At 43.6% G+C, this 25,051-nt stretch overlaps 2 protein-coding genes, 1 long non-coding RNA gene and 1 pseudogene across 3 annotated transcripts; 2 read left to right on the top strand and 2 right to left on the bottom strand.

Moving 5' to 3' along the window:
- Positions 1-1,493: 1,493 nt before the first annotated feature.
- On the bottom strand, positions 1,494-2,467 carry LOC140371566 (radial spoke head protein 3 homolog B pseudogene; annotated as a pseudogene).
- A 2,202-nt stretch (positions 2,468-4,669) lies between these two features.
- On the bottom strand, positions 4,670-6,618 carry LOC140371565 (coiled-coil domain-containing protein 39-like). Its single transcript, XM_072458735.1, has one exon. It carries the CDS (start codon positions 6,614-6,616, stop codon positions 4,670-4,672), a length of 1,947 nt encoding a protein of 648 aa, XP_072314836.1. The 5' UTR covers positions 6,617-6,618.
- A 2,309-nt stretch (positions 6,619-8,927) lies between these two features.
- LOC140371770 (uncharacterized) lies at positions 8,928-13,176 on the top strand. The gene is made up of 3 exons (XR_011928488.1): positions 8,928-9,064; positions 9,929-9,988; positions 13,103-13,176. It is a non-coding gene; the product is annotated as an uncharacterized lncRNA (long non-coding RNA).
- A 2,194-nt stretch (positions 13,177-15,370) lies between these two features.
- Positions 15,371-19,685, top strand: LOC140372014 (uncharacterized). Its single transcript, XM_072459268.1, has 2 exons — positions 15,371-16,450; positions 17,074-19,685. Exons 1-2 carry the CDS (start codon positions 15,523-15,525, stop codon positions 19,131-19,133), a joined length of 2,988 nt encoding a protein of 995 aa, XP_072315369.1. The 5' UTR covers positions 15,371-15,522; the 3' UTR covers positions 19,134-19,685.
- Positions 19,686-25,051: the final 5,366 nt, after the last annotated feature.

Here is a 25,051-nt window from a genome sequence, read left to right as displayed (position 1 = left end):
TGAACATGAAAAATAGGAATAATAGGAATAAGAAACCAGGAGAAGAACAATAGACTCCAGGATTCCATGGAATGAACATTCCATTCCATGGCTCGAGCCTAACAAGAATAAAGTCTTTACTACACACATGTAGTACTTTTACGCAAGAATGCAGACACTAACAATAGCTTCAGCCATTGTACATTATCTAGTTAATCATTTCATTTCTTCTTATAATCTCGATTTTATGTTTTGAACTGAAACATGGCAAAAACACAGGAAATGTAGTTCTAATTGAATCTGCCTCACCCAACTTTGAGTTTGAATCCGAAACACGACAAAACAAAAAGGGGGACAGAGTCTGTGCTGTCTTCAGAGATGAAATAATTACCCACAGGTTGTTTTTTGGGGTGTTTATTTCAAATGTCATTGTGGTCGATGCAGAACATTAAGAACACCTTCAATCCCACAATACAAATAGCAATTCAACAGCCAGTTAAACACGTGGAGCTGCCTCAGTTTGTACCTGTGACTGAAGAAAGTGTCCATGAGACCATCATCAGCCCTCTACTTGCGAGAGTTCTTCTACCTGCTGCCTTGACATGTTGCCCACTAGACTTTTAAAGTCCGTGCTGAGTAGTTTGTTGACTCCACTTACTGAAATAGTCAACATGTCACTTAAATCCAAAACATTCCCAACAGCCTTGAAAACTGAGTTTATTAAGCCGCGGCTAAAGAGCAGCCTCGATCCCACAACACTAAACAACCATTAACCTATTTCAAACTTGCCTTTCCTGGGAAAAGTCTTTGAGAAAGTCATTTATCAACAGCTTATTCAGTTCCTCCTGATAAGTGACTCCTTTGATGACTTCCAGTCCGGTTTTAGATGACATCACAGCTCTGAGACGGCTCTCATTAAGGTGACAAATGACATCCGTCTGAGCACTGATGATGGTAAGGCCTGCTTTAGTCTTTGGACCTCAGTGCTGAATTTGACACGGTCGATCACAGGATACTTCTACAGAGGTCAGAGGACTGGGAGGGCATCACTGGTATGACCTTAAATTGGTTGAAGTCGTACCTTAAAAACAGGAAATACTTTGTTGAGATTGGTGACTCTGAGAGCATGGCATTGACCTGTGGGGTGCCCCAAGGGTCAATCCTTGGACCCCTTCTGTTCAATCTGTTCATGCTGCCATTGGGACAGCTAATACAAAACAGTGGTGTGTCCCATCGCAATTATGCAAACGACACTCATGTCTATGTGTCATTCACGGCAGGTGAATATGGACCTGTCAATTCACTCTGTCTCTGTTTTAGTTCAGTCTTTATTTGAAGGGACAATGTACAGAGACATTGAGCTGGTAAAAAACAAAGATGTTCAACACCAGATTGTAGATAAAGCGCTCATTTCCATCAGCAGTCCACCTTTAATCTGGTTTTAGGGGTGTGGTCATGTGTCAGGGGTGTGGTCATGTGTCAGGGGTGTGGTCATGTGTCAGGGGTGTGGTCAGGTGTCGGGGTGGTTATTAAATCATCCAGTTCAGGTCAGATGCATTCAATCGTTCAGTACAGGTCAGTTGTATGAAATCATCCAGTGCAGAGCGTGCAGCAAATCTTTTGTCCAAAGTGGAGAGGACCTCGTTCATCAGCCATGGCATGAAATTAGTTTCAACGTCAGTTTGAACTGTGTCGACGAAGAATCCATGACATCGCAGCGACGTGAAGACGGATGGGACGAGGTTGGCCAGGTATTGCCGCGTGAATGCTCGAGCTGCAACCTTCTCTGCTATTTCCTTCTCTTTCTTCAAGACTTCCTTCTGCTGGACAATCCTCCGCTCCTTCTCCTCCATGTGCCTCCTCTCCTGTTCCCGCAGTCTCTGGACCTCGACCAGCTCTGCGTTTCGTCTCTCCTCAAATGCCCTCTGCTGAGCTAGCAGACAAGCCAGCTCCTCCTCCTCCATCACCTCACACAGCGACTGCTCCATCACTTTCCCCACCATCACCTCCAGGATGCCCTGCACCTCCCGGTCAAAGTCAAACAGCTCTCCGTCCTGGATCTGAGTGGCTGCGTCCATACCAGATTTGGCTGGGATGAACAGAGGAGGGTCCGGTTTGTCCAGGAAGGTGTCCGTCTGGCAGTGACAATCACTGGTCATCACGATGTAGCTCAGCTCCTCCAGGTACAGCTCCGTTTGGACCTCGATGTGCTGCCGGCCCTGCACAGGCTCTGGAGTTCTCACTCGGACCTGTTCCCGAGTTCTTCTTCGTGCCGCAGCTTTCCTCTTCTGCTCCTCCTGCCTCTGTATCTCATCCAACTCGGCTTGAGTGCTTTTGGACATGAGGTGCCGGGCGTAGGTGTTTCCTCTGACCACACGGCGATCGTACATAATGTTTCCATAGTGGCTTTGAGTCTGGTCCGGCGGCTCTTCTCTTCTCTGTTCTTCACGGCTCTGGGCCGGCTGGAGGAGGCAAAGGTGGTGCTCATCTTTCTCTGTGAAACAAAGCCATATTTGACTCTTCAAAATGAGCGTGGTTCGGTCGTGGGCTCTGTGTGTGATGTTGTTGTTGTGTTACTTGTAATGGCAGTTGGCGGCCAACTGAAAAGGTGCATTTACCACCACCTACTGGATTGAGTGTGGACAGGAGATCAACGGAAACCTTCTTCTATGGTGTTTTCTGGCGGCTGGTATCCAAGAGTTACATCACCGCCAGACTTTATCCTTTAGACACATTCTTCAGTTCTTCTTCTTCCACCAGACTCACGGAAGACATAATACCCCTCTGCAGGCCTCATAAGTACGCTTTGACTCTGACATCATCAAGCTTTAAGTCAGGTTCCCACGACAACAAGCCATGTGATCAGTCACATGACTCAATGCGCTGCAGGCTCTCGGATGACATCACAGTAATACTTCACTTTGTCCAGTGGAGTTGGCACTTCCTGAAACACGTCTGGTCCAGTTTGAACGACGCGGTGGGATTTAGCGCTGTCTAAAATATATATTTACTCAAATATTTGAATTGCACACAAAATACTGAAGAATGTGTGTTTAAATGTTTAGCTGTCAAACTGTTGTATTGTTGCCCATATCAAATTATTCATGGTTGATCATCATTGTTTTTCTTTCTGTTTTTCTTTTATTCGTGCCTTATTCTATATAAGATTATTATTCTAATGCTTTTATTATTGTTCATCGTCGTAGGATGCACCGAATCACAGAAGCAAGTTCCTGTGAATTGTGGCATAAAACACTGACAGTTTGAAAAATGGCTTTTGAATTTGTGTTTTTTTTTTTTTTTTAGTCAGCACAGTATGACCAGGCTAGAAGCTTTCAATGCAGTGATCGCTTCCAAATGACAAACTATTAAGAACTTCCCAACTGCTAAAGCCCGCTATCTCGTTGCACGTTTTTCACATTATATTGGGTCCCTTGCCCATCATTCAAACAAACCAAATCTTTTTGATCAATAAAATGTTCTACCAACAACCCATTTTTGCCCTGGACCAAGTCTAAAAACTTTATTATTGTACTGTACATTTGAACTTATCAGTTAAGTGTAAGTGAATGTTTTCAAAAGAAGAACAGGAGAATGGTGAAATGTACACAACCAATACACAACTTTATCAAATGTAAGATTAAAATTATTGGAAGTAAGGTAATGTCGTCAGGCGGAAAAAGGAGGCATGACAGGCCTCTTTGGCTGGTAGGACTCCTGTGGCCGTTGACAAGTATCAGTATCAGGTCGGCCTGAAAGAAATTCTGGCAAACCGTCCGGCGCCTCAGGAGGAGGAAGCAGTGCTTCACCAACACCATTTATGGTGCGGGTGGAGGCCTGCTGACCTCTGACCTCGACTGTGGATGTCGTCGGACAGTGGAAGGACTTTGAGGATCTCCTTAATCCCTCAGTCACGTCTTCTGAAGAGGAAGAAGAGATCGGGGACTCAGAGGCTGACTTGTCCATCACCCAAGCTGAAGTCACTGAGGTTGTTGTCAAACTCCTCAGTGGCAGGGCTCCGTTGTAGGACTGTCTTGACTGACACGTCTCTGGCGGTCCCATCTCACATCAGGTGGCGGTTGGGGACAGTGCCTCTGGACTGGCAGACCGGGGTGATGGTCCCTCTGTTCAAGGGGTGTGTGTGAGCTGCTGCTCCTCCAGCTGAGGTGGCTCGGGCATCTGTTCCGGTTGCCTCCTGGGCGCCACCCTGGGGAGGTGTTTCGGGCATATCCCACCGGGAAGCGGTCCCGGGGAAGACTCAGGACTCGCTGGTTGTCTCTCGGCTGGATGTCTCTCGGCCGGATGGCTCTCGGCTGGATGTCTCTCGGCTGGCCTGGAAACGCCTCGGGATCCCCCCGGAGGAGTTGGGTGAAGTGTCTGGGGAGAGGAAGTCTGGGAATCCCTGCTTAGACTGCTGCCCCCGTGACCCGGCCCTGGATAAGTGGAAGATGGATGGATGAAAGATGAATTACTCCAAAGAAATAAGTAAAGGGTGTTTTTTCCTTTGCTCCTTTCTTTGAAGCGATGCTACTTGGTTTAGCTAAGGCAATAAGTTTGTACGTTTTTTTTTTTTTGTAGGAACCAGGTGGAATATGCGAGGTGGAGGCGACCTGTTTGAGTTTTGAGTGAACATCTTGTACTTCTATTTTGTACTTTAGAAATGACTGTTTTAAATAATACAGTCTTGACTCTATCGTTTCTTTCTGCTGCCACTGCACGAGCTCAGGCTGCCGTAGGCAAAGGGTGTACGGGACACGACGGGTAGATTGAGGCCCAGCTCTACCGTGTTCACAGTGGGCAACTGGGAATTCGAGGACCTAGCGCGGCTGCCCGAGGGGGACGGCAGTGATACAGAGCTATGGGCCACGCCGGATTTGGTCCTGCTGCTGCCGCTGGAGGGAGTGGAGGCCAGAGAAGGCAAAGACAGGTTTGCCTGATCAAAGGTCATTGTCAGCGCTGCTCTGAGCTCGGGGTGTTTCTGCATGGCTTCAACCAGCATCTTGTCAATGTTTCGGTGGAATTCCTTTAGTTCTTTGAGCCTTATGTCCTTCTCTTCAAACGTCTCACCCTTGCTTTGTTTAGCTGAGCGGATGTCTCTTATCAACTTTGAGCACTCTTTTGCAGCTCTGTCAATCTTTTCTTGCTGAGACGCCACTTCTTTTTTGATTTTAGCGACGAGCGCCGTCTTGCCCTCAACCTTTTCTTTCTCGAGACTTTCTTCCTGCAGCAGATTCTCAAAGGTGCTGTTCATGTCCTCTAAATCCTGCTCCAGCCCCTGCACTTGCATCTTCTTCAGCGTCAGTGTGGCCTCTGCCTCCTTCAGCTGCTCCTCTAGCTTTGTCTTTTCCGAGAACTCGGGGATGGATTCTTTGTCTCTATTCAAGGACTCACGAAATAACGAGTTGGAACAGTTGAAAATATAAATAGTGTTCTCTAGTGCATGATTGTCTCGTTCAATTTTATGTATTTTAGCGTCCAGGCTGTTTCTGTTGCGCTTCAGATCTTCCTTTTCTTGGGCAGCCCGTATGACGTAGTAAACTTCAGGCTCCTCCCCCTCGGGACCCGTCATGGAAATGGTCAAAACATCAAAGCGTTTCATCGTCAAGTCGACCTTTAACAACTTCTCATTCAACTTTACGCTCAGCTCGAGCCTCTCCTGCTCGATGAACTTGAGCTCTTGGGCCTGCACCTCTTTGTTAAAGCGGATCGTTTCCTCTTGCACCTTCATCACTCTCTGAAACTCCAGTCGCTGTGTCTCCAGAGACTTCACACTGTTACTCTTATCGTACAACAGATCGCGCTTACGCTTCACCTCCATTTTGAGGATATTGTGCTCCATCTTGTTTTGCGGCTTCTGCGACCGACACAGATTGAGCTCCTTCTGGTTGGTCTTGCACAGCAGCTCGAGCTCTTCCACTTTCTCCTCCAGATTGCTCCTCTGGGTTTCACATCTGTCCAGTTTCTTTCTAAAACTGCAGATGTCCTCCTCGACTTTCTTCAGCATGCTGCTCTGCGAAGCCGCTTGTTTCCTCTTCTCCTCCAGAGCCACCGTCAGCTCTAAGATCTTCCTGTCGTACGTTTCCTTCTCCTCTGCGTCCCTTGTCCCCTGCAGCCGCTCCAGTTTGGCAGTGAGGGCGTTGATTTCAGCTTCCTGTTGGTTTATGGTTATCTGCTGTGACAGTAGAGCCCTTTCAACGTTCCTTTGCTCATTTTCCAGCTTGAGAATGGTGCTCTTGCTCCTGCTGATTTGGGAGTGAGCCTTTTTCTCTTCACCCTTCAGACTCTGCAGCTTGTTATTGCTATTGAACAACTCTTGCGTGTATTTTTGCAGATGCTTTTCCAACTCTGCGATTGTCTCCTCCTCCTCCTGAAGAAAGCGCTCCATCTGAGCCGCCTTTTCCTCTTCACTCAGAGCTGTCTCAGTCACTCTTTTGAGCTTCTCCTCCAGGCCTTTGTTTCGGGCTCTGACTGTTGTCAGTTTTGTATCATTGTCACAGATCTCTTTCTTCAGTCGAGATATGCGGGGCTTAGCGGCATCCACTTCCCATTTTGTCCTCTCCAGAGTATTCCTGCAGGTGCTTAACTCGTCCTTGAGACAGTTGAAGTTGTCCTCGTGCGCCTTCAGCTCCTTATGCATTTCGAGGTCAACTTGGAGGACTCCTGCGCCAGTCGCCCGGCCTCTCGCTCCGCCAGTGCCGTCAGGTGCTTCTCCGATTCCTCCTCTCTCGCCACGGCTCGGTAAAAAGCCTCAGCGCTTTCCAGCGTTTGTTTGAGGAACTTGAGGTCTGCGGTCTGCATCTGCTTCACATCTTTGTTCTTCCTGAGTTTCTCCTCCACTTCCATCAGTTGCTTGTTTTTATTTTGAAGCTCTTCTATCAGCGCTCTGTTTTGTGCGTTGCAGTTGGGCAGTGCCAGGTGCACGTCCCAGTCCAGGTTTGCCATGAGGGAATGAGCAGTGCTTGACACGTCGAGTATAGAATAAACAAGTCCGATCTGTTGTTGTTGTTGTTGTTTTAATGGCGGCCAAGGGGCATTTACCGCCACCTACTTTATTTTTTAGACTTTATACTTTACAGTTTAGATGGCCTTAAGAGTCCCCTTCTCCTTCTCCTTCTCCTTCTCCTTCTCCTTCTCCTTCTCCTTCTTCTCCTTCTCCTTCTCCTTCTCCTTCTCCTCCTTCTCCTCCTTCTTCTTCTTCTTCTTCTTCTTCTTCTTCTTCTTCTTCTTCTTCTTCTTCTTCTTCTTCTTCGGTGTTTTATGGCGGTTGGTATCCAAGCGCTAAATTATTGCCAGACTTTATTCCTTAGACTTTTTCACACAGATTTCTTCTTCTTCTAATGGCTGTTGTTGTTGTTGTGGTGCTTTTAATGGTGGTTGTTGTTGTGTTGTTGTTGTTGTTGTGGCGCTTTTAATGGCGGTTGTTGTGTTGTTGTTGTTGTTGTGGTGCTTTTAATGGCGTTTGGTAGCTAAATGAGGACTTGACTCATAAGCTGTAGGACTATATGACATCATAGTTTTAATGATGTCATCAAGCAACAACAGGTCATTGAATTCTTTCTTCTTTTTTTCTTTTTTTTTACAGTAAAGCGTAAAACAAGAAGAAGAAGAAGAAGAAGAAGAAGAAGAAGAAGAAGGCTGCATTAAAAGTAACACAACAACAACAGTTAACAGTTTTGATGTAGTTTAAAGTGTTGTTTTAATACTTGAATTGGAACTCGCAGTAAGACGAGCGGGTTACAGGTCCGGTCTGTGGAGAGGCGCTCGCAGTAAGACGAGCGGGTTACAGGTCCGGTCTGTGGAGAGGCGCTCGCAGTAAGACGAGCGGGTTACAGGTCCGGTCTGTGGAGAGGCGCTCGCAGTAAGACGAGCGGGTTACAGGTCAGGTCTGTGGAGAGGCGCTCGCAGTAAGACGACCCTTGAGTGTCAAAGCATTTTGTCGTTTTGGTGACGTTTATAATGTCACTTCCTCGTTTGACGTTCCCAGCAAATATGACATAGCGGCAATTCTGCAACTGTTACCTAGCAACCAGAGAGTAAACAAGAGCCAAAGTCTATTTAAATCTTACATCTTATTTCGTTGAATGATTGTTTAAACTGTCAGAAAGGTGTAAGTCACATTCAAAGTGTTGTTGGAACGGCGCTTTTTGACGTCATTTTCAACTTTGGTCAAATTTTCTTCACAAAGTGCAACACGACTGATGTAAAAGTACAATCAATATTTACCACAAGGACAAACTTTAAGACTTTAAATCACAGGGTCTAATATCGTGGATTTCTATTTTCGAAAAGCAGCGTTTATTTTAGTGTCACGTAAAATAAACACGTGGAAATGTCGAATGAACCAAACAAACTTGAACACTTCAAACTAAACAGAACTCATCACTGTGAAGCACCGGGAGCCGCTCCCGCGTCTGTCCCGCGTCTGTCCCGCGTCTGTCCCGCGTGTGTGTCCCGCGTGTGTTCCGCGTGCAGACGTGAGCGCGCGCCCACGTGTCTACTGTGCGTGACCGGGGGCGTGACGTGATGACGTCACTGGAGCGGCCGAAAGAGCGCTGCGCTGAAGGTTCGTGACGCTTTTGTGTTATTTTGTGCTGCATTTCTGGTGTTTTTGACAGATCTTCTCTACATTTGCACAGATTAAGTATTTGTGCAAAATAAAGAGACATAAAGGAGAGTTTGGAGCCTTTTTCAAGTGGTTCATTTTAGAGGCTCGATCATTTTAGTTTCACTTTTGTTTTAGCTTCACGAGGCTTAAATACTATTGTTCATATTCATGATAATAGTAACATGAATGCAGTATTTACCTTTACAAACGTATAATGACGTAACCTGACTTCATCATTATCTCTCACTAATTACATTCCACGAGTCAAACTTAACTTCTTTTTTCTTTTTAGAATAAGAAAATGGCCCGACGAGCCTCGACCTGTTGCACGTGAACATAAACATACGGTTCATTTAACCTTTCAAAGCACTTGATAAATACACATCAATGTAATAAATACTAATGACTGTGATTTGTGTCTTCAAAGCTTCGATGTGGAACCAAGTTGAAGTAAGACAATGGCAACTGCAGCTGAAGATGGTGAGTTCAAAGTGTCAACGTCACTGGGACCGGCTCCAGTCCCGCGGGCCCCTAACGGTCCCGCGGGCCCCTAACGGGCTCCAGCTCCTCGGGCCCCTAATGGGCTCCAGCCCCTCAGGCCCCAACGGGCTCCAGTCCCTCGGCCCCTAACGGGCTGCAGTCCCTCGGGCCCCTAACGGGCTCCAGCCCCTCGGGCCCTTAATGGGCTCCAGCCCCTCGGGCCCCAACGGGCTCCAGTCCCTCGGGCCCCTAACGGGCTCCAGTCCGTCGGGCCCCTAACGGGCCCAATGTACCAGACGAATGAATGAAGCTGAAGTAACAACAACAAACATTCACACTTTGCATTATTAAACCTCGCGACATGTTTCAGATCAGAATCATTCAATGGAAAATTATTTCAAGCATAAGTTGTGTTTCATTTGATTAGTTCACTAAGAAGGGCCACGCCCCCGGCTACGATGCAAAATGTTTATTGACGTAGGAGAAACATGAACAACACAAAGAGGTGGAGGCAGTTTGGGGTCTTCAGGCGATGAGGGCTGTAGGCTCCTCGATCCCCCGTGTAGGACATAAATGAGAATGATTACAATGACTAAAGAGGGAGGGGCACGACGTCATGTAAGTAGCCGCAGGAAGGGGCGTGAAAGGGGCGTGAAAGGGGCGTGGTCCTGCTCTTGAACTTCAGATAACAAACTTATCTTCATTTATTTCATCCTCTCAACAAGCGGCTTGACTTTTATAAACCCCATGGTTCATTACAACAGAGTCAGAAACTCAGGAACAAGAATGTGAAAGAAGTCATTTAAACTGTTATTATTTCTTTTACAGAAAAGCATAGGACTAACATTATTATGTCATTCGCAGCATGGAAGCCGTCGAGACGCTCCAGTATGTCTGAGATATTTCGGGAGTTCCTACTTGACTGTAAGTTTGAACAACACAGAACTCGACCTGACGTTACGCTGCAGAAGGCTGTTATTACTGTGTTATTACTGTGTTATTACTGTATTATTACTGTTATTACTGTGTTATTACTGTGTTATTACTGTGTTATTACTGTTCTTACTGTGTTATTACTGTTATTACTGTGTTATTACTGTGTTATTACTGTTATTACTGTGTTATTACTGTGTTATTACTGTGTTATTACTGTGTTATTACTGTTCTTACTGTGTTATTACTGTGTTATTACTGTGTTATTACTGTTCTTACTGTGTTATTACTGTTATTACTGTGTTATTACTGTGTTATTACTGTGTTATTACTGTTCTTACTGTGTTATTACTGTGTTATTACTGTGTTATTACTGTGTTATTACTGTTGTTCGGTACATTTTTCATGGAATGGAAATGATAAAAAGACTGAGGATCATATTTTGGTTTAGGGGTGCTGAGAATAAGTATTATAGGCCCGTGTGTAGAATGTAGGCCTACCTGTAACCTGCTTCATTTAATAACTCATGGACACAATATTTAAATAACCTACGCAATTTAACCCAAAATGTAGATACAAACTTTCACTCAATTGTCAAACGGGGGAATAAATATGAGCCAAAACAGCCACAAGGGCAACGCCACATGGACTGGTAATGCACCAGCAGCACCAGCAGGAGGCGCTGGAACATGCTGACCGCTCTTCTCTGTCCAGCTCCACATTCCACTGACCGTCACATTAAACTGCCCAAATAATCCAGTCACATGAACCAGAAGGATGAAGGGAAACAAAGACTTCTGGACGTCATGATTATCTCAGAACGAAAGACAAAACCACAACTCTTTGTTTCAGCTGCAAACGATGTATTTATAAACTCTTTATTACATGACGGTTATTACCACCAGTTCTGCTGTCACGATTTCTTCTGCTGTTTTTATTATTTTTCTTTTTTCATTTTCCATTTTCCCCATTTTTTGTCTGTTTTTACATGTGATAATTGTTCTAAATGTGTTCACTCTTCACTCTGGTTATTGCTATTACTCTTGGTGGATGTGGGTCAGGTCACTGGCTCCTTCGCAGGTCACATGTTTCACTGGCTGCTTCGCAGGTCACATGTTTCACTGGCTCCTTCGCAGGTCACATGTTTCACTGGCTCCTTCGCAGGTCACATGTTTCACTGGCTCCTTCGCAGGTCACATGTTTCACTGGCTCCTTCGCAGGTCACATGTTTCACTGGCTCCTTCGCAGGTCACATGTTTCACTGGCTCCTTCGCAGGTCACATGTTTCACTGGCTCCTTCGCAGGTCACATGTTTCACTGGCTCCTTCGCAGGTCACATGTTTCACTGGCTCCTTCGCAGGTCACATGTTTCACTGGCTCCTTCGCAGGTCACATGTTTCACTGGCTCCTTCGCAGGTCACATGTTTCACTGGCTCCTTCGCAGGTCACATGTTTCACTGGCTCCTTCGCAGGTCACATGTTTCACTGGCTCCTTCGCAGGTCACATGTTTCACTGGCTCCTTCGCAGGTCACATGTTTCACTGGCTCCTTCGCAGGTCACATGTTTCACTGGCTCCTTCGCAGGTCACATGTTTCACTGGCTCCTTCGCAGGTCACATGTTTCACTGGCTCCTTCGCAGGTCACATGTTTCACTGGCTCCTTCGCAGGTCACATGTTTGGTCGAGAAGTTGACCTTGTGATTATTGGTGTTCATTTTTGTATTTTTTCATCCTGTCGTTTTTTCAGAATGACAAGTTAAAAGTTTCCCTATTTGTTTCCATTGGTTTCCATGGCAACGCATGCTTCTAATGTTGGACTGTTTCAAATGGTTCTGACTTTGCAGAACTGTAAAGACTTTCAAATGTTTCAACATTTACAATGTTTCAGATTTTTAAAAGTTTAAACATTTTCAAAGTTTTCAACATTTACACGTTTAAAAAACAAAAGTACTGTCAAACAATGTTTTGGTTTCCCCCCCAAATCTTTTCAGTATTTTATTCGCCGTACTAAAAAAAAACAAATCAAAACAAAAATGTTTTTTTTCATCTGGATCTGAAAAAACAAAACTTTTCGACTCATCAACAAACTGAGTCCAGATGAAACTGAATCTTTTCCTTCAATGGAACCCTCCTGGACGAATGAGGAATTACACCCACACCTTTTTTTAATTGATCATTTTCTCCATATTTTCTAGACTTTTCACTCGATCATCATCAACATTCCACAGTCACAACAGTTTCTGCCATTACAACATTTCTAGTTTAAGGATCTGTTTTTCACACAAACACTTTTATCATTCTCCTTAAGACATTCTCCTTTGTCGATCATGGAAGACAGGAAGTACTTTGTGTCTCAGACCATATGCCCCTGACCTGTGGGTGCTCCAAGGGTCAGTCCTGGGACCCCTTCTGTTCAACCTCTACATGCTGCTGTTAGGTCACATGACACGCAGTGAAAATGAATCACATGATGCAGACGAGTCAGATCTATGTTTCACTGTCACAGGTGAATATGGACCATTCACTCTGTCACTGCATCAACAGATCAGTGTGTGGACCGGCCTCCTGCTGGTGCCAGAGTCAGGACTAAACATGGAGCGGCCTCCTGCTGGTGCCAGAGTCAGGACTAAACATGGACCGGCCTCCTGCTGGTGCCAGAGTCAGGACTAAACATGGACCGGCCTCCTGCTGGTGCCAGAGTCAGGACTAAACATGGACCGGCCTCCTGCTGGTGCCAGAGTCAGGACTAAACATGGACCAGCCTCCTGCTGGTGCCAGAGTCAGGACTAAACATGGACCGGCCTCCTGCTGGTGCCAGAGTCAGGACTAAACATGGACCGGCCTCCTGCTGGTGCCAGAGTCAGGACTAAACATGGACCAGCCTCCTGCTGGTGCCAGAGTCAGGACTAAACATGGACCGGCCTCTTGTTGTGTTTGAATTGCCGTGTGTGTGAAATGTGTTCTACAAATAAACTTTGCGAACGGTCAAAGCCGCTCAGGAGACCCTTTAGTGAGACCGCCTCAAACATGAATATTTTGTTGTTTTCTTTAAATGAGGCTGATTTTCAGATGCTGCATTAAAACTAATGCATGTTTTCATTCCAGTTCCTGAACTGCGCGTGATTCTTCTGGGGAACAGCTGGACTGACCGAGCTGTGGTGGGGAACCTCTTAGTGAACGCTCGTGTTTTCGATGAGGACGCAGACCCGCAGGACTGTGCGACAGAACGAGCGGTTCTATCAAAGGACAAGACCATAACCGTCACTAACGCTGCAGACCTGCTCCGCCCAGACCTGACCGATGCCCGGCTGAGCGTCTTAGTCTCTGAGGCTGCACAGGCCGCTGAACCCGGGCCACATGTGCTCCTGCTGGTTCTAAAGCCAGAGAACTTCACAGAACCACAACGTCTGCGGCTTCAGACGTCATTGACCAGGTTCTGCGAGCAGTGGTTCCAGCACGCGCTGGTGCTGTTGTCCACCAGCCGACTGAATGTGCTGAAGGAGCCTCATTTACAAAGCCTGATCACAGAATGCAGATTCAGGTTTATGTGCATGGAACACTCTGAGGACGAAGAACTGAAGGGTTTTACACGCAAAGTGTTGTTTACACGACTGGCGCAGATAGTTCAAGAGAATTCCGGAGAACATTTAAAGTATGAGAGGTTTGAAGATACCGTCACACCTGCAGCTTCAGAAAAGCCTAATCTCGCCCTCAGAATGAAAGAAGGTTTAACTGGGCTCGTCGAAACTGTTAAAAACTCTGGTAAGTCTAACAACTAAGATATATTCTGTGCATTTTCTGCTTACTGTTTTGTAAAGTGTCATTGTGATTTCATTACAGGATTGACTGGGATCCAATCCAGTCCCAGTAAAAGTGACCCACAAGGTAATTATTCCATGAGAATCGAGATCGGTTTTACTATAGAACAGAACTTCTGTGGAAACGTCACTGCAGTTCTTCTGTCATGTTTGTACTGAAACCAGATGTATTGGACAAAAAGTGCCATGAAACAAGTATTTCAGGTCCTTTAAATTCATTTAGTCTGCTAGGAAATGTTGAGATATATTTTCTTAACTTTTCATGTTTCAAGGGTTGTGGATGTTAAGCCACAAGTCACAGATTCAGATCCGCCCCGTTCTTCTAGTCCCAAACGCCAAACACCAAACCAGAATGAACAACTCAAATCACGTCTGTCACACCTGTCACACCTGTCACACCTGCTGCCACACCTGCCACACCTGCTTCCACACCTGTCACACCTGCTGTTACACCTGCTTCCACACCTACTGCCACACCTGTCACACCTGCTTCCACACCTGTCACACCTACTGCCACACCTGTCACACCTGCTGTCACACCTGCTTCCACACCTGCTGCCACACCTGCCACACCTGCTGCCACACCTGCTGCCACACCTGCTGTCACACCTGTCACACCTGCCACACCTGCTGCCACACCTGCTGCCACACCTGCTGTCACACCTGCCACACCTGTCACACCTGCCACACCTGCTACCACACCTGCCACACCTGCTTCCACACCTGCTACCAGACCTGCCACACCTGCTTCCACACCTGCTGCCACACCTGCTGCCACACCTGCTGTCACACCTGCCACACCTGTCACACCTGCCACACCTGCTACCACACCTTCCACACCTGCTGTCACACCTGCCACACCTGCTACCACACCTGCTTCCACACCTGCTGTCACACCTGTCACACCTGCTACCACACCTTCCACACCTGCTGTCACACCTGCCACACCTGCTTCCACACCTGCTGCCACACCTGCTGTCACACCTGCCACACCTGTCACACCTGCCACACCTGCTACCACACCTGCCACACCTGCTTCCACACCTGCTGTCAAACCTGCCACACCTGCTGTCACACCTGCCACACCTGCTGCCACACCTGGTCAGGGAATGTCGTTGCCACGTGAAGCACGTCGAGGGCCTTGAAGGTGGAAAAGAGCTATATAAATACACTGTAATAATAATAAATACTATTTGAGATAAAATATGCAGAGACATAATTCTTCTGTTTAAGGTTTGACTCAAATGCAGAGTGAGAAGCTCTAGTCTAGAGCAGTGTTTTTAAAACTCTGGTGCGTGTACCACTGGAAGCACGAGAGCTTCTGGTGGTTTCCACAGTTCAAATATTCAGTCAATTTAATCCACATTTTGTCCTCCTTTGTATAACCCTTGTTTAGTATAAGAATTACATTACATTTATTTCAGACCTGGTTTATTCCAAAATAGTCCTGTTTTTACACTAGAATCAACTGAAACTCATTTTCAAATAGCTGTGTACTAACCTGTCATTCTGTTTCTCCCCTCAGACTGCCATGGTCGAATTCTGTTAATCGGAAGAAGTGATGAGAAAAAGAAAGCCCTTCTTAAACTGATATGCCAAAGATCGAGTCATCAAAGTAGCTCTAAAGTAGACATTGATGAATGGAGAGGGAAGCTCCTGAAAGTAGTGAGATCGACAGACGTCTTCAGACTGACTGTTCCAGAAGTGATGGACGACATGAGGAGATGTGTGAGAGCGTGTGATCCAGGTCCAAACGTGCTCCTGCTTTTAGTGAAGCCTTCTGAATTCAAAGAGAGACACAGACAAACACTCAACTTCATCCTGACTTTGTTTGAGCCAAATGCTTTTAAATCTGCCGTCGTGGTTTTTACTCATGATGAAGAGAGTGATGGTGCTTCTCAGCTGCTTCGTGACTGCGAAGGACGATTCTACAAGATGTTCAAAGAAAACCGCAGCCAGTTAATGAATATTATAGAAACGATGGTTGATAAAAACCATGGATCTTGCGTCACATTAACCAGAGAAACAAAAATGCGTCTGAACTTAGTTTTCTTTGGAAGACAAGGATCAGGGAAGGCGTCTGTGGCTCAAGCCATTTTAGGTGAAGCAGTCTGTTATTCGGCCCGGAGTCCATCAAAGTGCACGAAGCGTGACGGAGAAGTGTCCTCAAGACCGGTTTCTATCGTGAAGCTGCCGGCGCTGTCGGGGAAAACCCAGAAGGAGGTGATGGAGGAGTGTTTGAGCTGCATCTCCATGTGTGGTCCAGATGGAGTCCACGTTTTTGTCATGGTTTTACCTCTGAAAGCTCTCACCGATGAAGACAAGGCAGAGTTTAAAACCCTCCAGGACGCCTTCAGCTCCAGGATCAACAACTGCTCTGTGGTCCTCTTCACCGTGGAGTCCGATCCCAACAGCCCGGCTTTTACTGAGTTTGTGAACCAACACGAGGACCTCCGGAGTCTGTGTGAAAGCTGTAGAGGAAGCGTCTTCTTCAACATCAACGACAAAGCACAAGTTCCTCAAGTGGTGGAAGAAATAGAAAAGTCCAGGAACCGGTACACAACAGAAGAATTTGCAAAGATTCAAATAGAAAGATTTACTCGAGCATCTTCTTCTCAAACAAGATTCGTCAAACGTGAGTACTTTAATTAAAAACTGCACTATTCTTTGTCTTTAATCAGTCGTTTGACACAGTTCATGTTGATTGACGTCCTGCTCTAGATGTTTCGGACACAATCTGACAAGGACAAACGCAGAAGGAGAGTAAAACACACACTTATAAAACATCACTTCATGTGTTCACATGACAGGACAAAAGAACTTCTCCCACAATGATAGATCTTCTGACGACATAATCCACTTTTGAGACTCAAAACTGTGGTGAGATGTTGTAATAGACTCAAAGACATCATGACCAGATCACGCTTCCAGTTTTCACGTATTTATTATGTGAAGGTGGCAAGAAATCCAATGTGTTTGACGAGCTTAGTCTGGATCAGCGAGCGTGTGATCGAAGGGCAACTGCGTCTTGAATGTAGACTAAAGATGACCCAAATCACTCCAAATACAAGTCCCAGTGGATAAACGAGAAGGGAAAACAGTCTTGCTCTGGTGATAAGCTCCTAAAAGTCGAGTTTGCCTGCACTTTGTCATATCTGTATCAGTGAATCTCTAGAAACACTAGAATCCCGAATTGCCTGTTGTGTTTTGATGCAGTTCTTGTCAAACTGTCGTAACCCCAGATTTCTTTGTTTGCAGAGGGCAGAACGAGCGAGAAGACTCTGCGGATCGTTCTGATTGGAAAGACCGGCCGGGGCAAGAGCTCCTCTGGAAACACCATCCTGGGAAGAGAAGTGTTCAACTGCGATTACGGCCAAAAAGCCACCACCAAGTTCTGTCAGAAAGAGCAGAGCAAACTGAAGCGCTGCTGCGTGGATGTCGTGGACACGCCCGGCCTGTTCGACATGAGCATGTCCAATCACGAGATCAACGATGAAATGATGAAATGCATCAGTCTTTTGGCTCCGGGGCCGCACGTCTTTCTGTTGGTGCTGGGAATCGACAGGTTCACGCCAGAGGAGAACGAGACCCTCAACCTGATCAAGAAAGGGTTTGGAAAAGACGCGCAGAGATACACGATTGTTCTCTTCACTCACGGAGATGTGTTGGATAAAAATAAGACGACCATTAAAGATTTTATTGAAAACAAGTGTGACCCTTTGTGTCAGAGGCTCATCTCCGAATGTGGGAACAGGTACCAGGTCTTCAACAACTGCGACGAGAGTAAAACACAAGTCCAGGTCGATGAGCTGATCCAAAAGATTGACGCTCTGGTGGAGGAAAACGGCGGAAGCTGCTACACAAACGACATGCTCAAAGAAGCCGAGGCCGCCATTCAGGAAGAGGTGCAACGGCTGCTGAAGGAAAAGGAGGACGAGCTGAGGAGAGAAATGCAAGAGATGAGAGATCAACACGAACGAGAGATTTGGGAAATCCAAACCAAAATGGACAAAGAGCGCGAGGAGACGGAGAGAGTGAGAGAAGAGAAGGACAGAGAACTGAGAGCAATGAAAACTCAAATCAGAAAGGATCGGAAGCAGTGGAGCAAGAATCAGAAGAAGAAAGAGGAGGAATATAGAAAGGAAAAACAAATGGAGGAAGATCAACGACAGGAGTATGAACAGAACATTCAGAAACTGGAGGAGAACCTTCTACGTAGTTTTGATTTGAAATCTCTGGAGAGCAAAGATCAAATTGAGCGGGAAAGGAAAGCCTGGGAGGAAGAACGGGGGGAGAGCGAAAGACGATACGAAGAGGAGCAAAGGAAGTGGCAGGAGGAGCAAGAGAGGCTCAGAAAGCAGGAGCAGGAGTACAACGAAAAGCTGGAAACGTGGACGAAGGAAAGAGAGAACGATCGACGACTGCGCGAACAAGAGGAGACGACGAGGAAGGAGCTGGAGAAGGAACATCATCGACAGATCGACGACCTGGAAAGGAAGTACAAGGACGAGGCGCGGAAACAGGCGGAAGAATTCAACGAGTTCAAGAAGGGAAAGGAGATCGACTTTGCGGCGCTCATAAACCGACACCTGGAAGAAGCTCAGCGCCTGAAAGAGGACGTCACGCGAAAAGAGGGCGAATACAAAAGCTTGGAAGTCCTTAAGACTCACAACGAAACCACTTTGAAAACGGACATGGAAAAACTGCAGAGCGCACACAAGCAAGAACTGATCGATTTGGCAATAATCGCCCTGATGGAAGAGAAGAAGAACAACGAGGAGATAAGGAACATCCAGAGAAAGCACAAACAAGAGGTAAAAACGTGCGAAAAAGAGGTTTCGGATCAGTTTGAACAAGAGCGTAAACGGAAAGTAGAGAAGCTAAAGAAAAGGCAGAAGCTAGAAGTGGAAGACCTGGAGGAAGTGGAAGACCTGGAGGAAGTGGAAGAAGAAGACCTCTCACTGAGAAAGAAAGAACTGTCTGAGAAACACCAAAAACAATTAAAAGATGTAGAATCCAAGCTGTGGAACGAGAGGAAGCAGCAGCTGAAGGAAAAGGTGGACGAAATAAAGAAAAAACATGAGAAAGAGATGAACAACGTCACCAAGAAGCTTCTAGAGAAAAATACAAATCATTGGGCCAGAAAAACGAGAGAGTTAGAGAAGAAACAGCAACAGGAAATGGAGAGATTTGAGAGAAAAGCTGGAGGAAAAGTGAACGAGGTGGAACTGGACCGACTCAAGACCAAACACCAAATGGAGATGGATCAGATCAAGAGGAGGATGTTTCTGGAGGAAGGACGCTGCTCCGTGCTGTAAACGCTGCATGGATTTATGGATTTATGGATTCATACTTATTGTGTCATATATGGTTTTTATTCTATTTCACATGTTTACAGAAAACTTTTTTCACTTTTGGTGAAACGCTCAGAGACAGAAACGTCATCCAAGGGATTTTGTTTTTCAATATTTTGTAATTTCATAATAATTAATTAAAAGAGTCAAATGATGCAGTAAATGATGAAGCTGTTGAGGCTCTATTTTCCCAGTGTCTTTTAATTGTGATTTTCCAAATTAAAGCGAGTTGTAAAAGAGTGTTTTACACATTTGAGATTCTGTGATATCTATGGAAGCGATGAAAGGCAAAGTCATAGAATATGTCAAATATTCATTGATTGATTTTATTTTTTAAAAAAATATTTCAAATGACTCGAGCAGAAACACTTCATAGACATATTATGGTCAAGAGATATTTGATGACAGTGTATTATTATTATAAATACAATCACTACATGGCTTGTTGATTATTGTGTGTTGGACACATTCAACTGTCTTGGATCCACAGATGAAGCCTTGGCGCCCCCTAGTGGCTTGTGGTGCCCGGGGCATGTAAAAAATACACAATAAACTGACTTAAATTACTGACTGATTATCAAAACTCACTTTTTTTACTCTACGATGTTGATGGAATGTTAATTTGTATTCATTTGTGACAAATAAAATTTCAATCTTTCTTCAACTTCTACAAAATTGTCCAATCAATATTTACCACAAACTCAACAACGTCAGAATTAGGAAAACACGATCCTTCACGTGGACTTTATCAAACTTTAATAAATAATAAATATAGCACACACATACACACTATACTATACAACAGCTGCGTTTCAAAAAGAAATACAATTTTCGTACTATTTCAAATACCGTGATGATTTCCTCAGATTTTAGAAAAGTCACTGTTTCCGAAAACCACCAAATGAAAGAGAAGATTTACTAGTAACTTGTACTTGTATTCGGTGTATTCGGTACTACTACATTCTGATTACTAGTACTACATTCTGATTACTAGTACTAGTACTACATTCTGATTACTAGTACTGCATTCTGATTACTAGTACTACATTCTGATTACTAGTACTACATTCTGATTACTTGTACTACATTCTGATTACTAGTACTACATTCTGATTACTAGTACTACATTCTGATTACCTGTACTACATTCTGATTACTAGTACTAGTACTACATTCTGATTACTAGTACTACATTCTGATTACTAGTACTACATTCTGATTACTAGTACTAGTACTACATTCTGATTACTAGTACTACATTCTGATTACTAGTACTACATTCTGATTACTAGTACTAGTACTGCATTCTGATTACTTGTACTACATTCTGATTACTAGTACTAGTACTGCATTCTGATTACTTGTACTACATTCTTAGTACTAGTACTAGTACAACATTCTGATTACTAGTACTACATTCTGATTACTAGTACTACATTCTGATTACCTGTACTACATTCTGATTACTAGTACTACATTCTGATTACTAGTACTACATTCTGATTACTAGTACTAGTACTGCATTCTGATTACTAGTACTAGTACAACATTCTGATTACTAGTACTACATTCTGATTACTAGTTCTAGTACTACATTCTGATTACTAGTACTACATTCTGATTACCTGTACTACATTCTGATTACTAGTATTACATTCTGATTACTAGTACTACATTCTGATTACTAGTACTAGTACTGCATTCTGATTACTTGTACTACATTCTGATTACTAGTACTAGTACTGCATTCTGATTACTTGTACTACATTCTTAGTACTAGTACTAGTACAACATTCTTATTACTAGTACTACATTCTGATTACTAGTACTACATTCTGATTACCTGTACTACATTCTGATTACTAGTACTACATTCTGATTACTAGTACTACATTCTGATTACTAGTACTAGTACTACATTCTGATTACTAGTACTAGTACAACATTCTGATTACTAGTACTACATTCTGATTACTAGTTCTAGTACTACATTCTGATTACTAGTACTACATTCTGATTACCTGTACTACATTCTGATTACTAGTATTACATTCTGATTACTAGTACTACATTCTGATTACTAGTACTAGTACTACATTCTGATTACTAGTACTACATTCTGATTACTAGTACTACATTCTGATTACTAGTACTAGTACTGCATTCTGATTACTTGTACTACATTCTGATTACTAGTACTAGTACTACATTCTGATTACTAGTACTACATTCTGATTACTAGTACTAGTACTGCATTCTGATTACTAGTACTACATTCGGATTACTAGTACTACATTCGGATTACTAGTACTGCATTCTGATTACTTGTACTACATTCTGATTACTAGTACTACATTCTGATTACTAGTACTAGTACTACATTCTGATTACTAGTACTACATTCTGATTACTAGTACTAGTACTGCATGCTGATTACTAGTACTACATTCTGATTACTAGTACTAGTACTACATTCTGATTACTAGTACTAGTACTACATTCTGATTACTAGTACTAGTACTGCATTCTGATTACTAGTACTACATTCGGATTACTAGTACTGCATTCTGATTACTAGTACTACATTCTGATTACTAGTACTACATTCTGATTACTAGTACTACATTCTGATTACTAGTATTAGTACTACATTCTGATTACTTGTACTACATTCTGATTACTAGTACTACATTCTGATTACTAGTACTAGTACTGCATTCTGATTACTTGTACTACATTCTGATTACTAGTACTGCATTCTGATTACTAGTACTAGTACTGCATTCTGATTACTAGTACTGCATTCTGATTACTTGTACTACATTCTGATTACTAGTACTACATTCTGATTACTAGTACTAGTACTGCATTCTGATTACTTGTACTACATTCTGATTACTAGTACTAGTACTGCATTCTGATTACTAGTACTAGTACTGCATTCTGATTACTTGTACTACATTCTGATTACTAGTACTAGTACTGCATTCTGATTACTAGTACTACATTCTGATTACTAGTACTACATTCGGATTACTAGTACTAGTACTGCATTCTGATTACTAGTACTACATTCGGATTACTAGTACTACATTCTGATTACTAGTACTAGTACTACATTCTGATTACTAGTACTAGTACTACATTCTGATTACTAGTACTAGTACTGCATTGGGATAATCACAGCTCTAACTCTAATATTCTCCTTCAAAAGAACCAAAAAACCATCATCACATTAAAAACACTCAGATGAATGTAGCAGCTGCCGTCGCACACATCGTTTATGCTCCCTCGTTAAAGTGTCATTAAGCAGAGGCCCTAAAAACACCCCCTGCAGGACACTCTGTCCCCTGCAGGACACTCTGTCCCCTGCAGGACACTCTGTCCCTGCAGGACACTCTGTCCACTCTGGAGAGCAGCTTCAGTGACTGATCCACCCTCGCTGTGTGAAGGAGATGTTTCACAGTCTGTCCTGCTGCTGCTGTCAGACTCTACAACAAACACTGTTATACACATGTGCAATACTGTCATATTCATGTGCAATACTGAATTAACCATGTGCAATACCTGTAACTAAGTATCTTAATTAGTGGTAAAAAAAAACCCGAATAAAACCTCGTCAAGAGTCATCCATTTACAGCCAATGCAAAGGACGACAGATCCGTGAATTGCACTTTGTCCATTGCAGGTTTCACGCGATTTGGACAATTGTGGCGGTAAAGTTGGACAATGATAAAGTTGGACAATGATAAAGTTGGACAATTGTAAAGTTGGACAATGATAAAGTTGGACAATGATAAAGTTGGACAATGATAAAGTTGGACAATGATAAAGTTGGACAATGATAAAGTTGGACAATGATAAAGTTGGACAATGATAAAGTTGGACAATGATAAAGTTGGACAATGATAAAGTTGGACGATTGTAAAGTTGGACGATTGTAAAGTTGGACGATTGTAAAGTTGGACGATTGTGGCGGTAAAGTGGTCGGTTTACGCCACAGTTCCCCCGACGCAACGAGTCAACGAGAAACAAAGTTTCGCAAAAGCACAACTAAGAACTGCACGTCGGCTTCTTTCAAAAGGCTCGGAAAAGTTTCCGTTATTCGTCTGAAAAACGTCCATGTTTTTTATGATTGTTATCGCTCTTTGACGAGGGCGGAGTCCCGTCCTGCTCCTCGTTCAAACCATAAAGGAGTGCGTTTATGTCGGGTTATTAATAATAAGGAGCATATTTTCATGACTGAACCACGTCTGGTTGTGTTTAACGGAAAGTTTCTGCACCGCACACGATATTTACATCATTTCTAAATATGAATAATGAGCTCAAGTTAATGGGTTGGAAAAAAAGCTTAATTCAAGTGAAGAAAGAGATTTATTATATTTACTGATGTTTACTCCGTCTCTTATTTTAAATCCTTGTTTTAACTATTAGACTATTTCTTTTTAGGAGTAAATTCATCATGTTTTTCCACAGCCAATCAGCCGCCAGTAAAAACACGTAGAGTTCAGACTTCGGAGCGTTAAAAGTCTCTTATTTATGTTCAGGAAATTAATATTGAAAGCCAGTTTTAGATCCAGTGTAGATATTGACAAATGTGGTGTTTGTATCGTATGAACAAACAGGACTTTACAGCACCAACAGTGTCCGAGCTGAGGCTGCTGCGGCTGAAACGTCTCTTACAGGTGTCCCCTGAGGTTTGGTCGAAAAGACATCACCATTTTCAAACATTAAAGTCTCCTCTTCCACGTGATTCCACCGCATGTTTCATTCTGAGGTCTGAGCGTTTACCTCGGGTCCTAAGTCTGTGAAGCTTGTATCGATTCCATGTCTCGGCGTCAAATTTACATCCAAAGTTCAACTAGAGTTTTTCTATTTTGCCCAGAACCTTCGCCAAATCCAATAAATGTTGCACAGGTGACGTCACGTTACACAAAAAACGAACTTAAAACTGTTGAAAAGAGAATAAACGTTTCACAGACGCCTCAAGGTCAAAGTCTCACCGTCCGAACAGGGTTAGCAGCGCGGGGTGTGAGCGTGTTTAGTGTTGACCCTTTAAATAGTGTTGACCCTTTAAATAGTGTTGACCCTTTAAATAGTGTTGACCCTTTAAATAGTGTTGACCCTTTAAAAAGTGTTGACCCTTTAAAAAGTGTTGACCCTTTAAAAAGTGTTGACCCTTTAAATAGTGTTGACCCTTTAAATAGTGTTGACCCTTTAAAAAGTGTTGACCCTTTAAATAGTGTTGACCCTTTAAAAAGTGTTGACCCTTTAAAAAGTGTTGACCCTTTAAATAGTGTTGACCCTTTAAATAGTGTTGACCCTTTAAATAGTGTTGACCCTTTAAAAAGTGTTGACCCTTTAAATAGTGTGGACCCTTTAAAAAGTGTTGACCCTTTAAATAGTGTTGACCCTTTAAAAAGTGTTGACCCTTTAAATAGTGTTGACCCTTTAAAAAGTGTTGACCCTTTAAATAGTGTTGACCCTTTAAAAAGTGTTGACCCTTTAAATAGTGTTGACCCTTTAAATAGTGTTGACCCTTTAAATAGTGTTGACCCTTTAATTAGTGTGTTTACCCTTTAAATAGTGTTGACCCTTTAAAAAGTGTTGACCCTTTAAAAAGTGTTGACCCTTTAATTAGTGTTGACCCTTTAAAAAGTGTTGACCCTTTAATTAGTGTTGACCCTTTAATTAGTGTTGACCCTTTAAAAAGTGTAGACCCTTTAATTAGTGTTGACCCTCTAATTAGTGTTGACCCTTTAAAAAGTGTTGACCCTTTAAAAAGTGTTGACCCTTTAATTAGTGTTGACCCTTTAAAAAGTGTTGACCCTTTAATTAGTGTTGACCCTTTAATTAGTGTTGACCCTTTAAAAAGTGTAGAC

Source organism: Eucyclogobius newberryi, unplaced genomic scaffold (assembly GCF_026437365.1).
Source record: "Eucyclogobius newberryi isolate DKJ021-1_F unplaced genomic scaffold, fEucNew1.0.hap1 SCAF_22, whole genome shotgun sequence".
NCBI lineage: Eukaryota > Metazoa > Chordata > Actinopteri > Gobiiformes > Gobiidae > Eucyclogobius > Eucyclogobius newberryi.
The sequence above is the reverse complement of the archived record's forward strand: the minus strand, read 5'-3'. Positions and strand labels throughout refer to the sequence as shown.

Coding starts and splice junctions, on each gene's coding strand:
- LOC140371565 (XM_072458735.1), bottom strand. CDS start 6,616: ATGCATAAGGAGCTGAAGGCGCACGAGGACAACTTCAACTGTCTCAAG.
- LOC140372014 (XM_072459268.1), top strand. CDS start 15,523: ATGGACGACATGAGGAGATGTGTGAGAGCGTGTGATCCAGGTCCAAAC. Junction 16,451..17,073: donor TCAAACAAGATTCGTCAAAC/GTGAGTACTTTA, acceptor CTTTGTTTGCAG/AGGGCAGAACGAGCGAGAAG.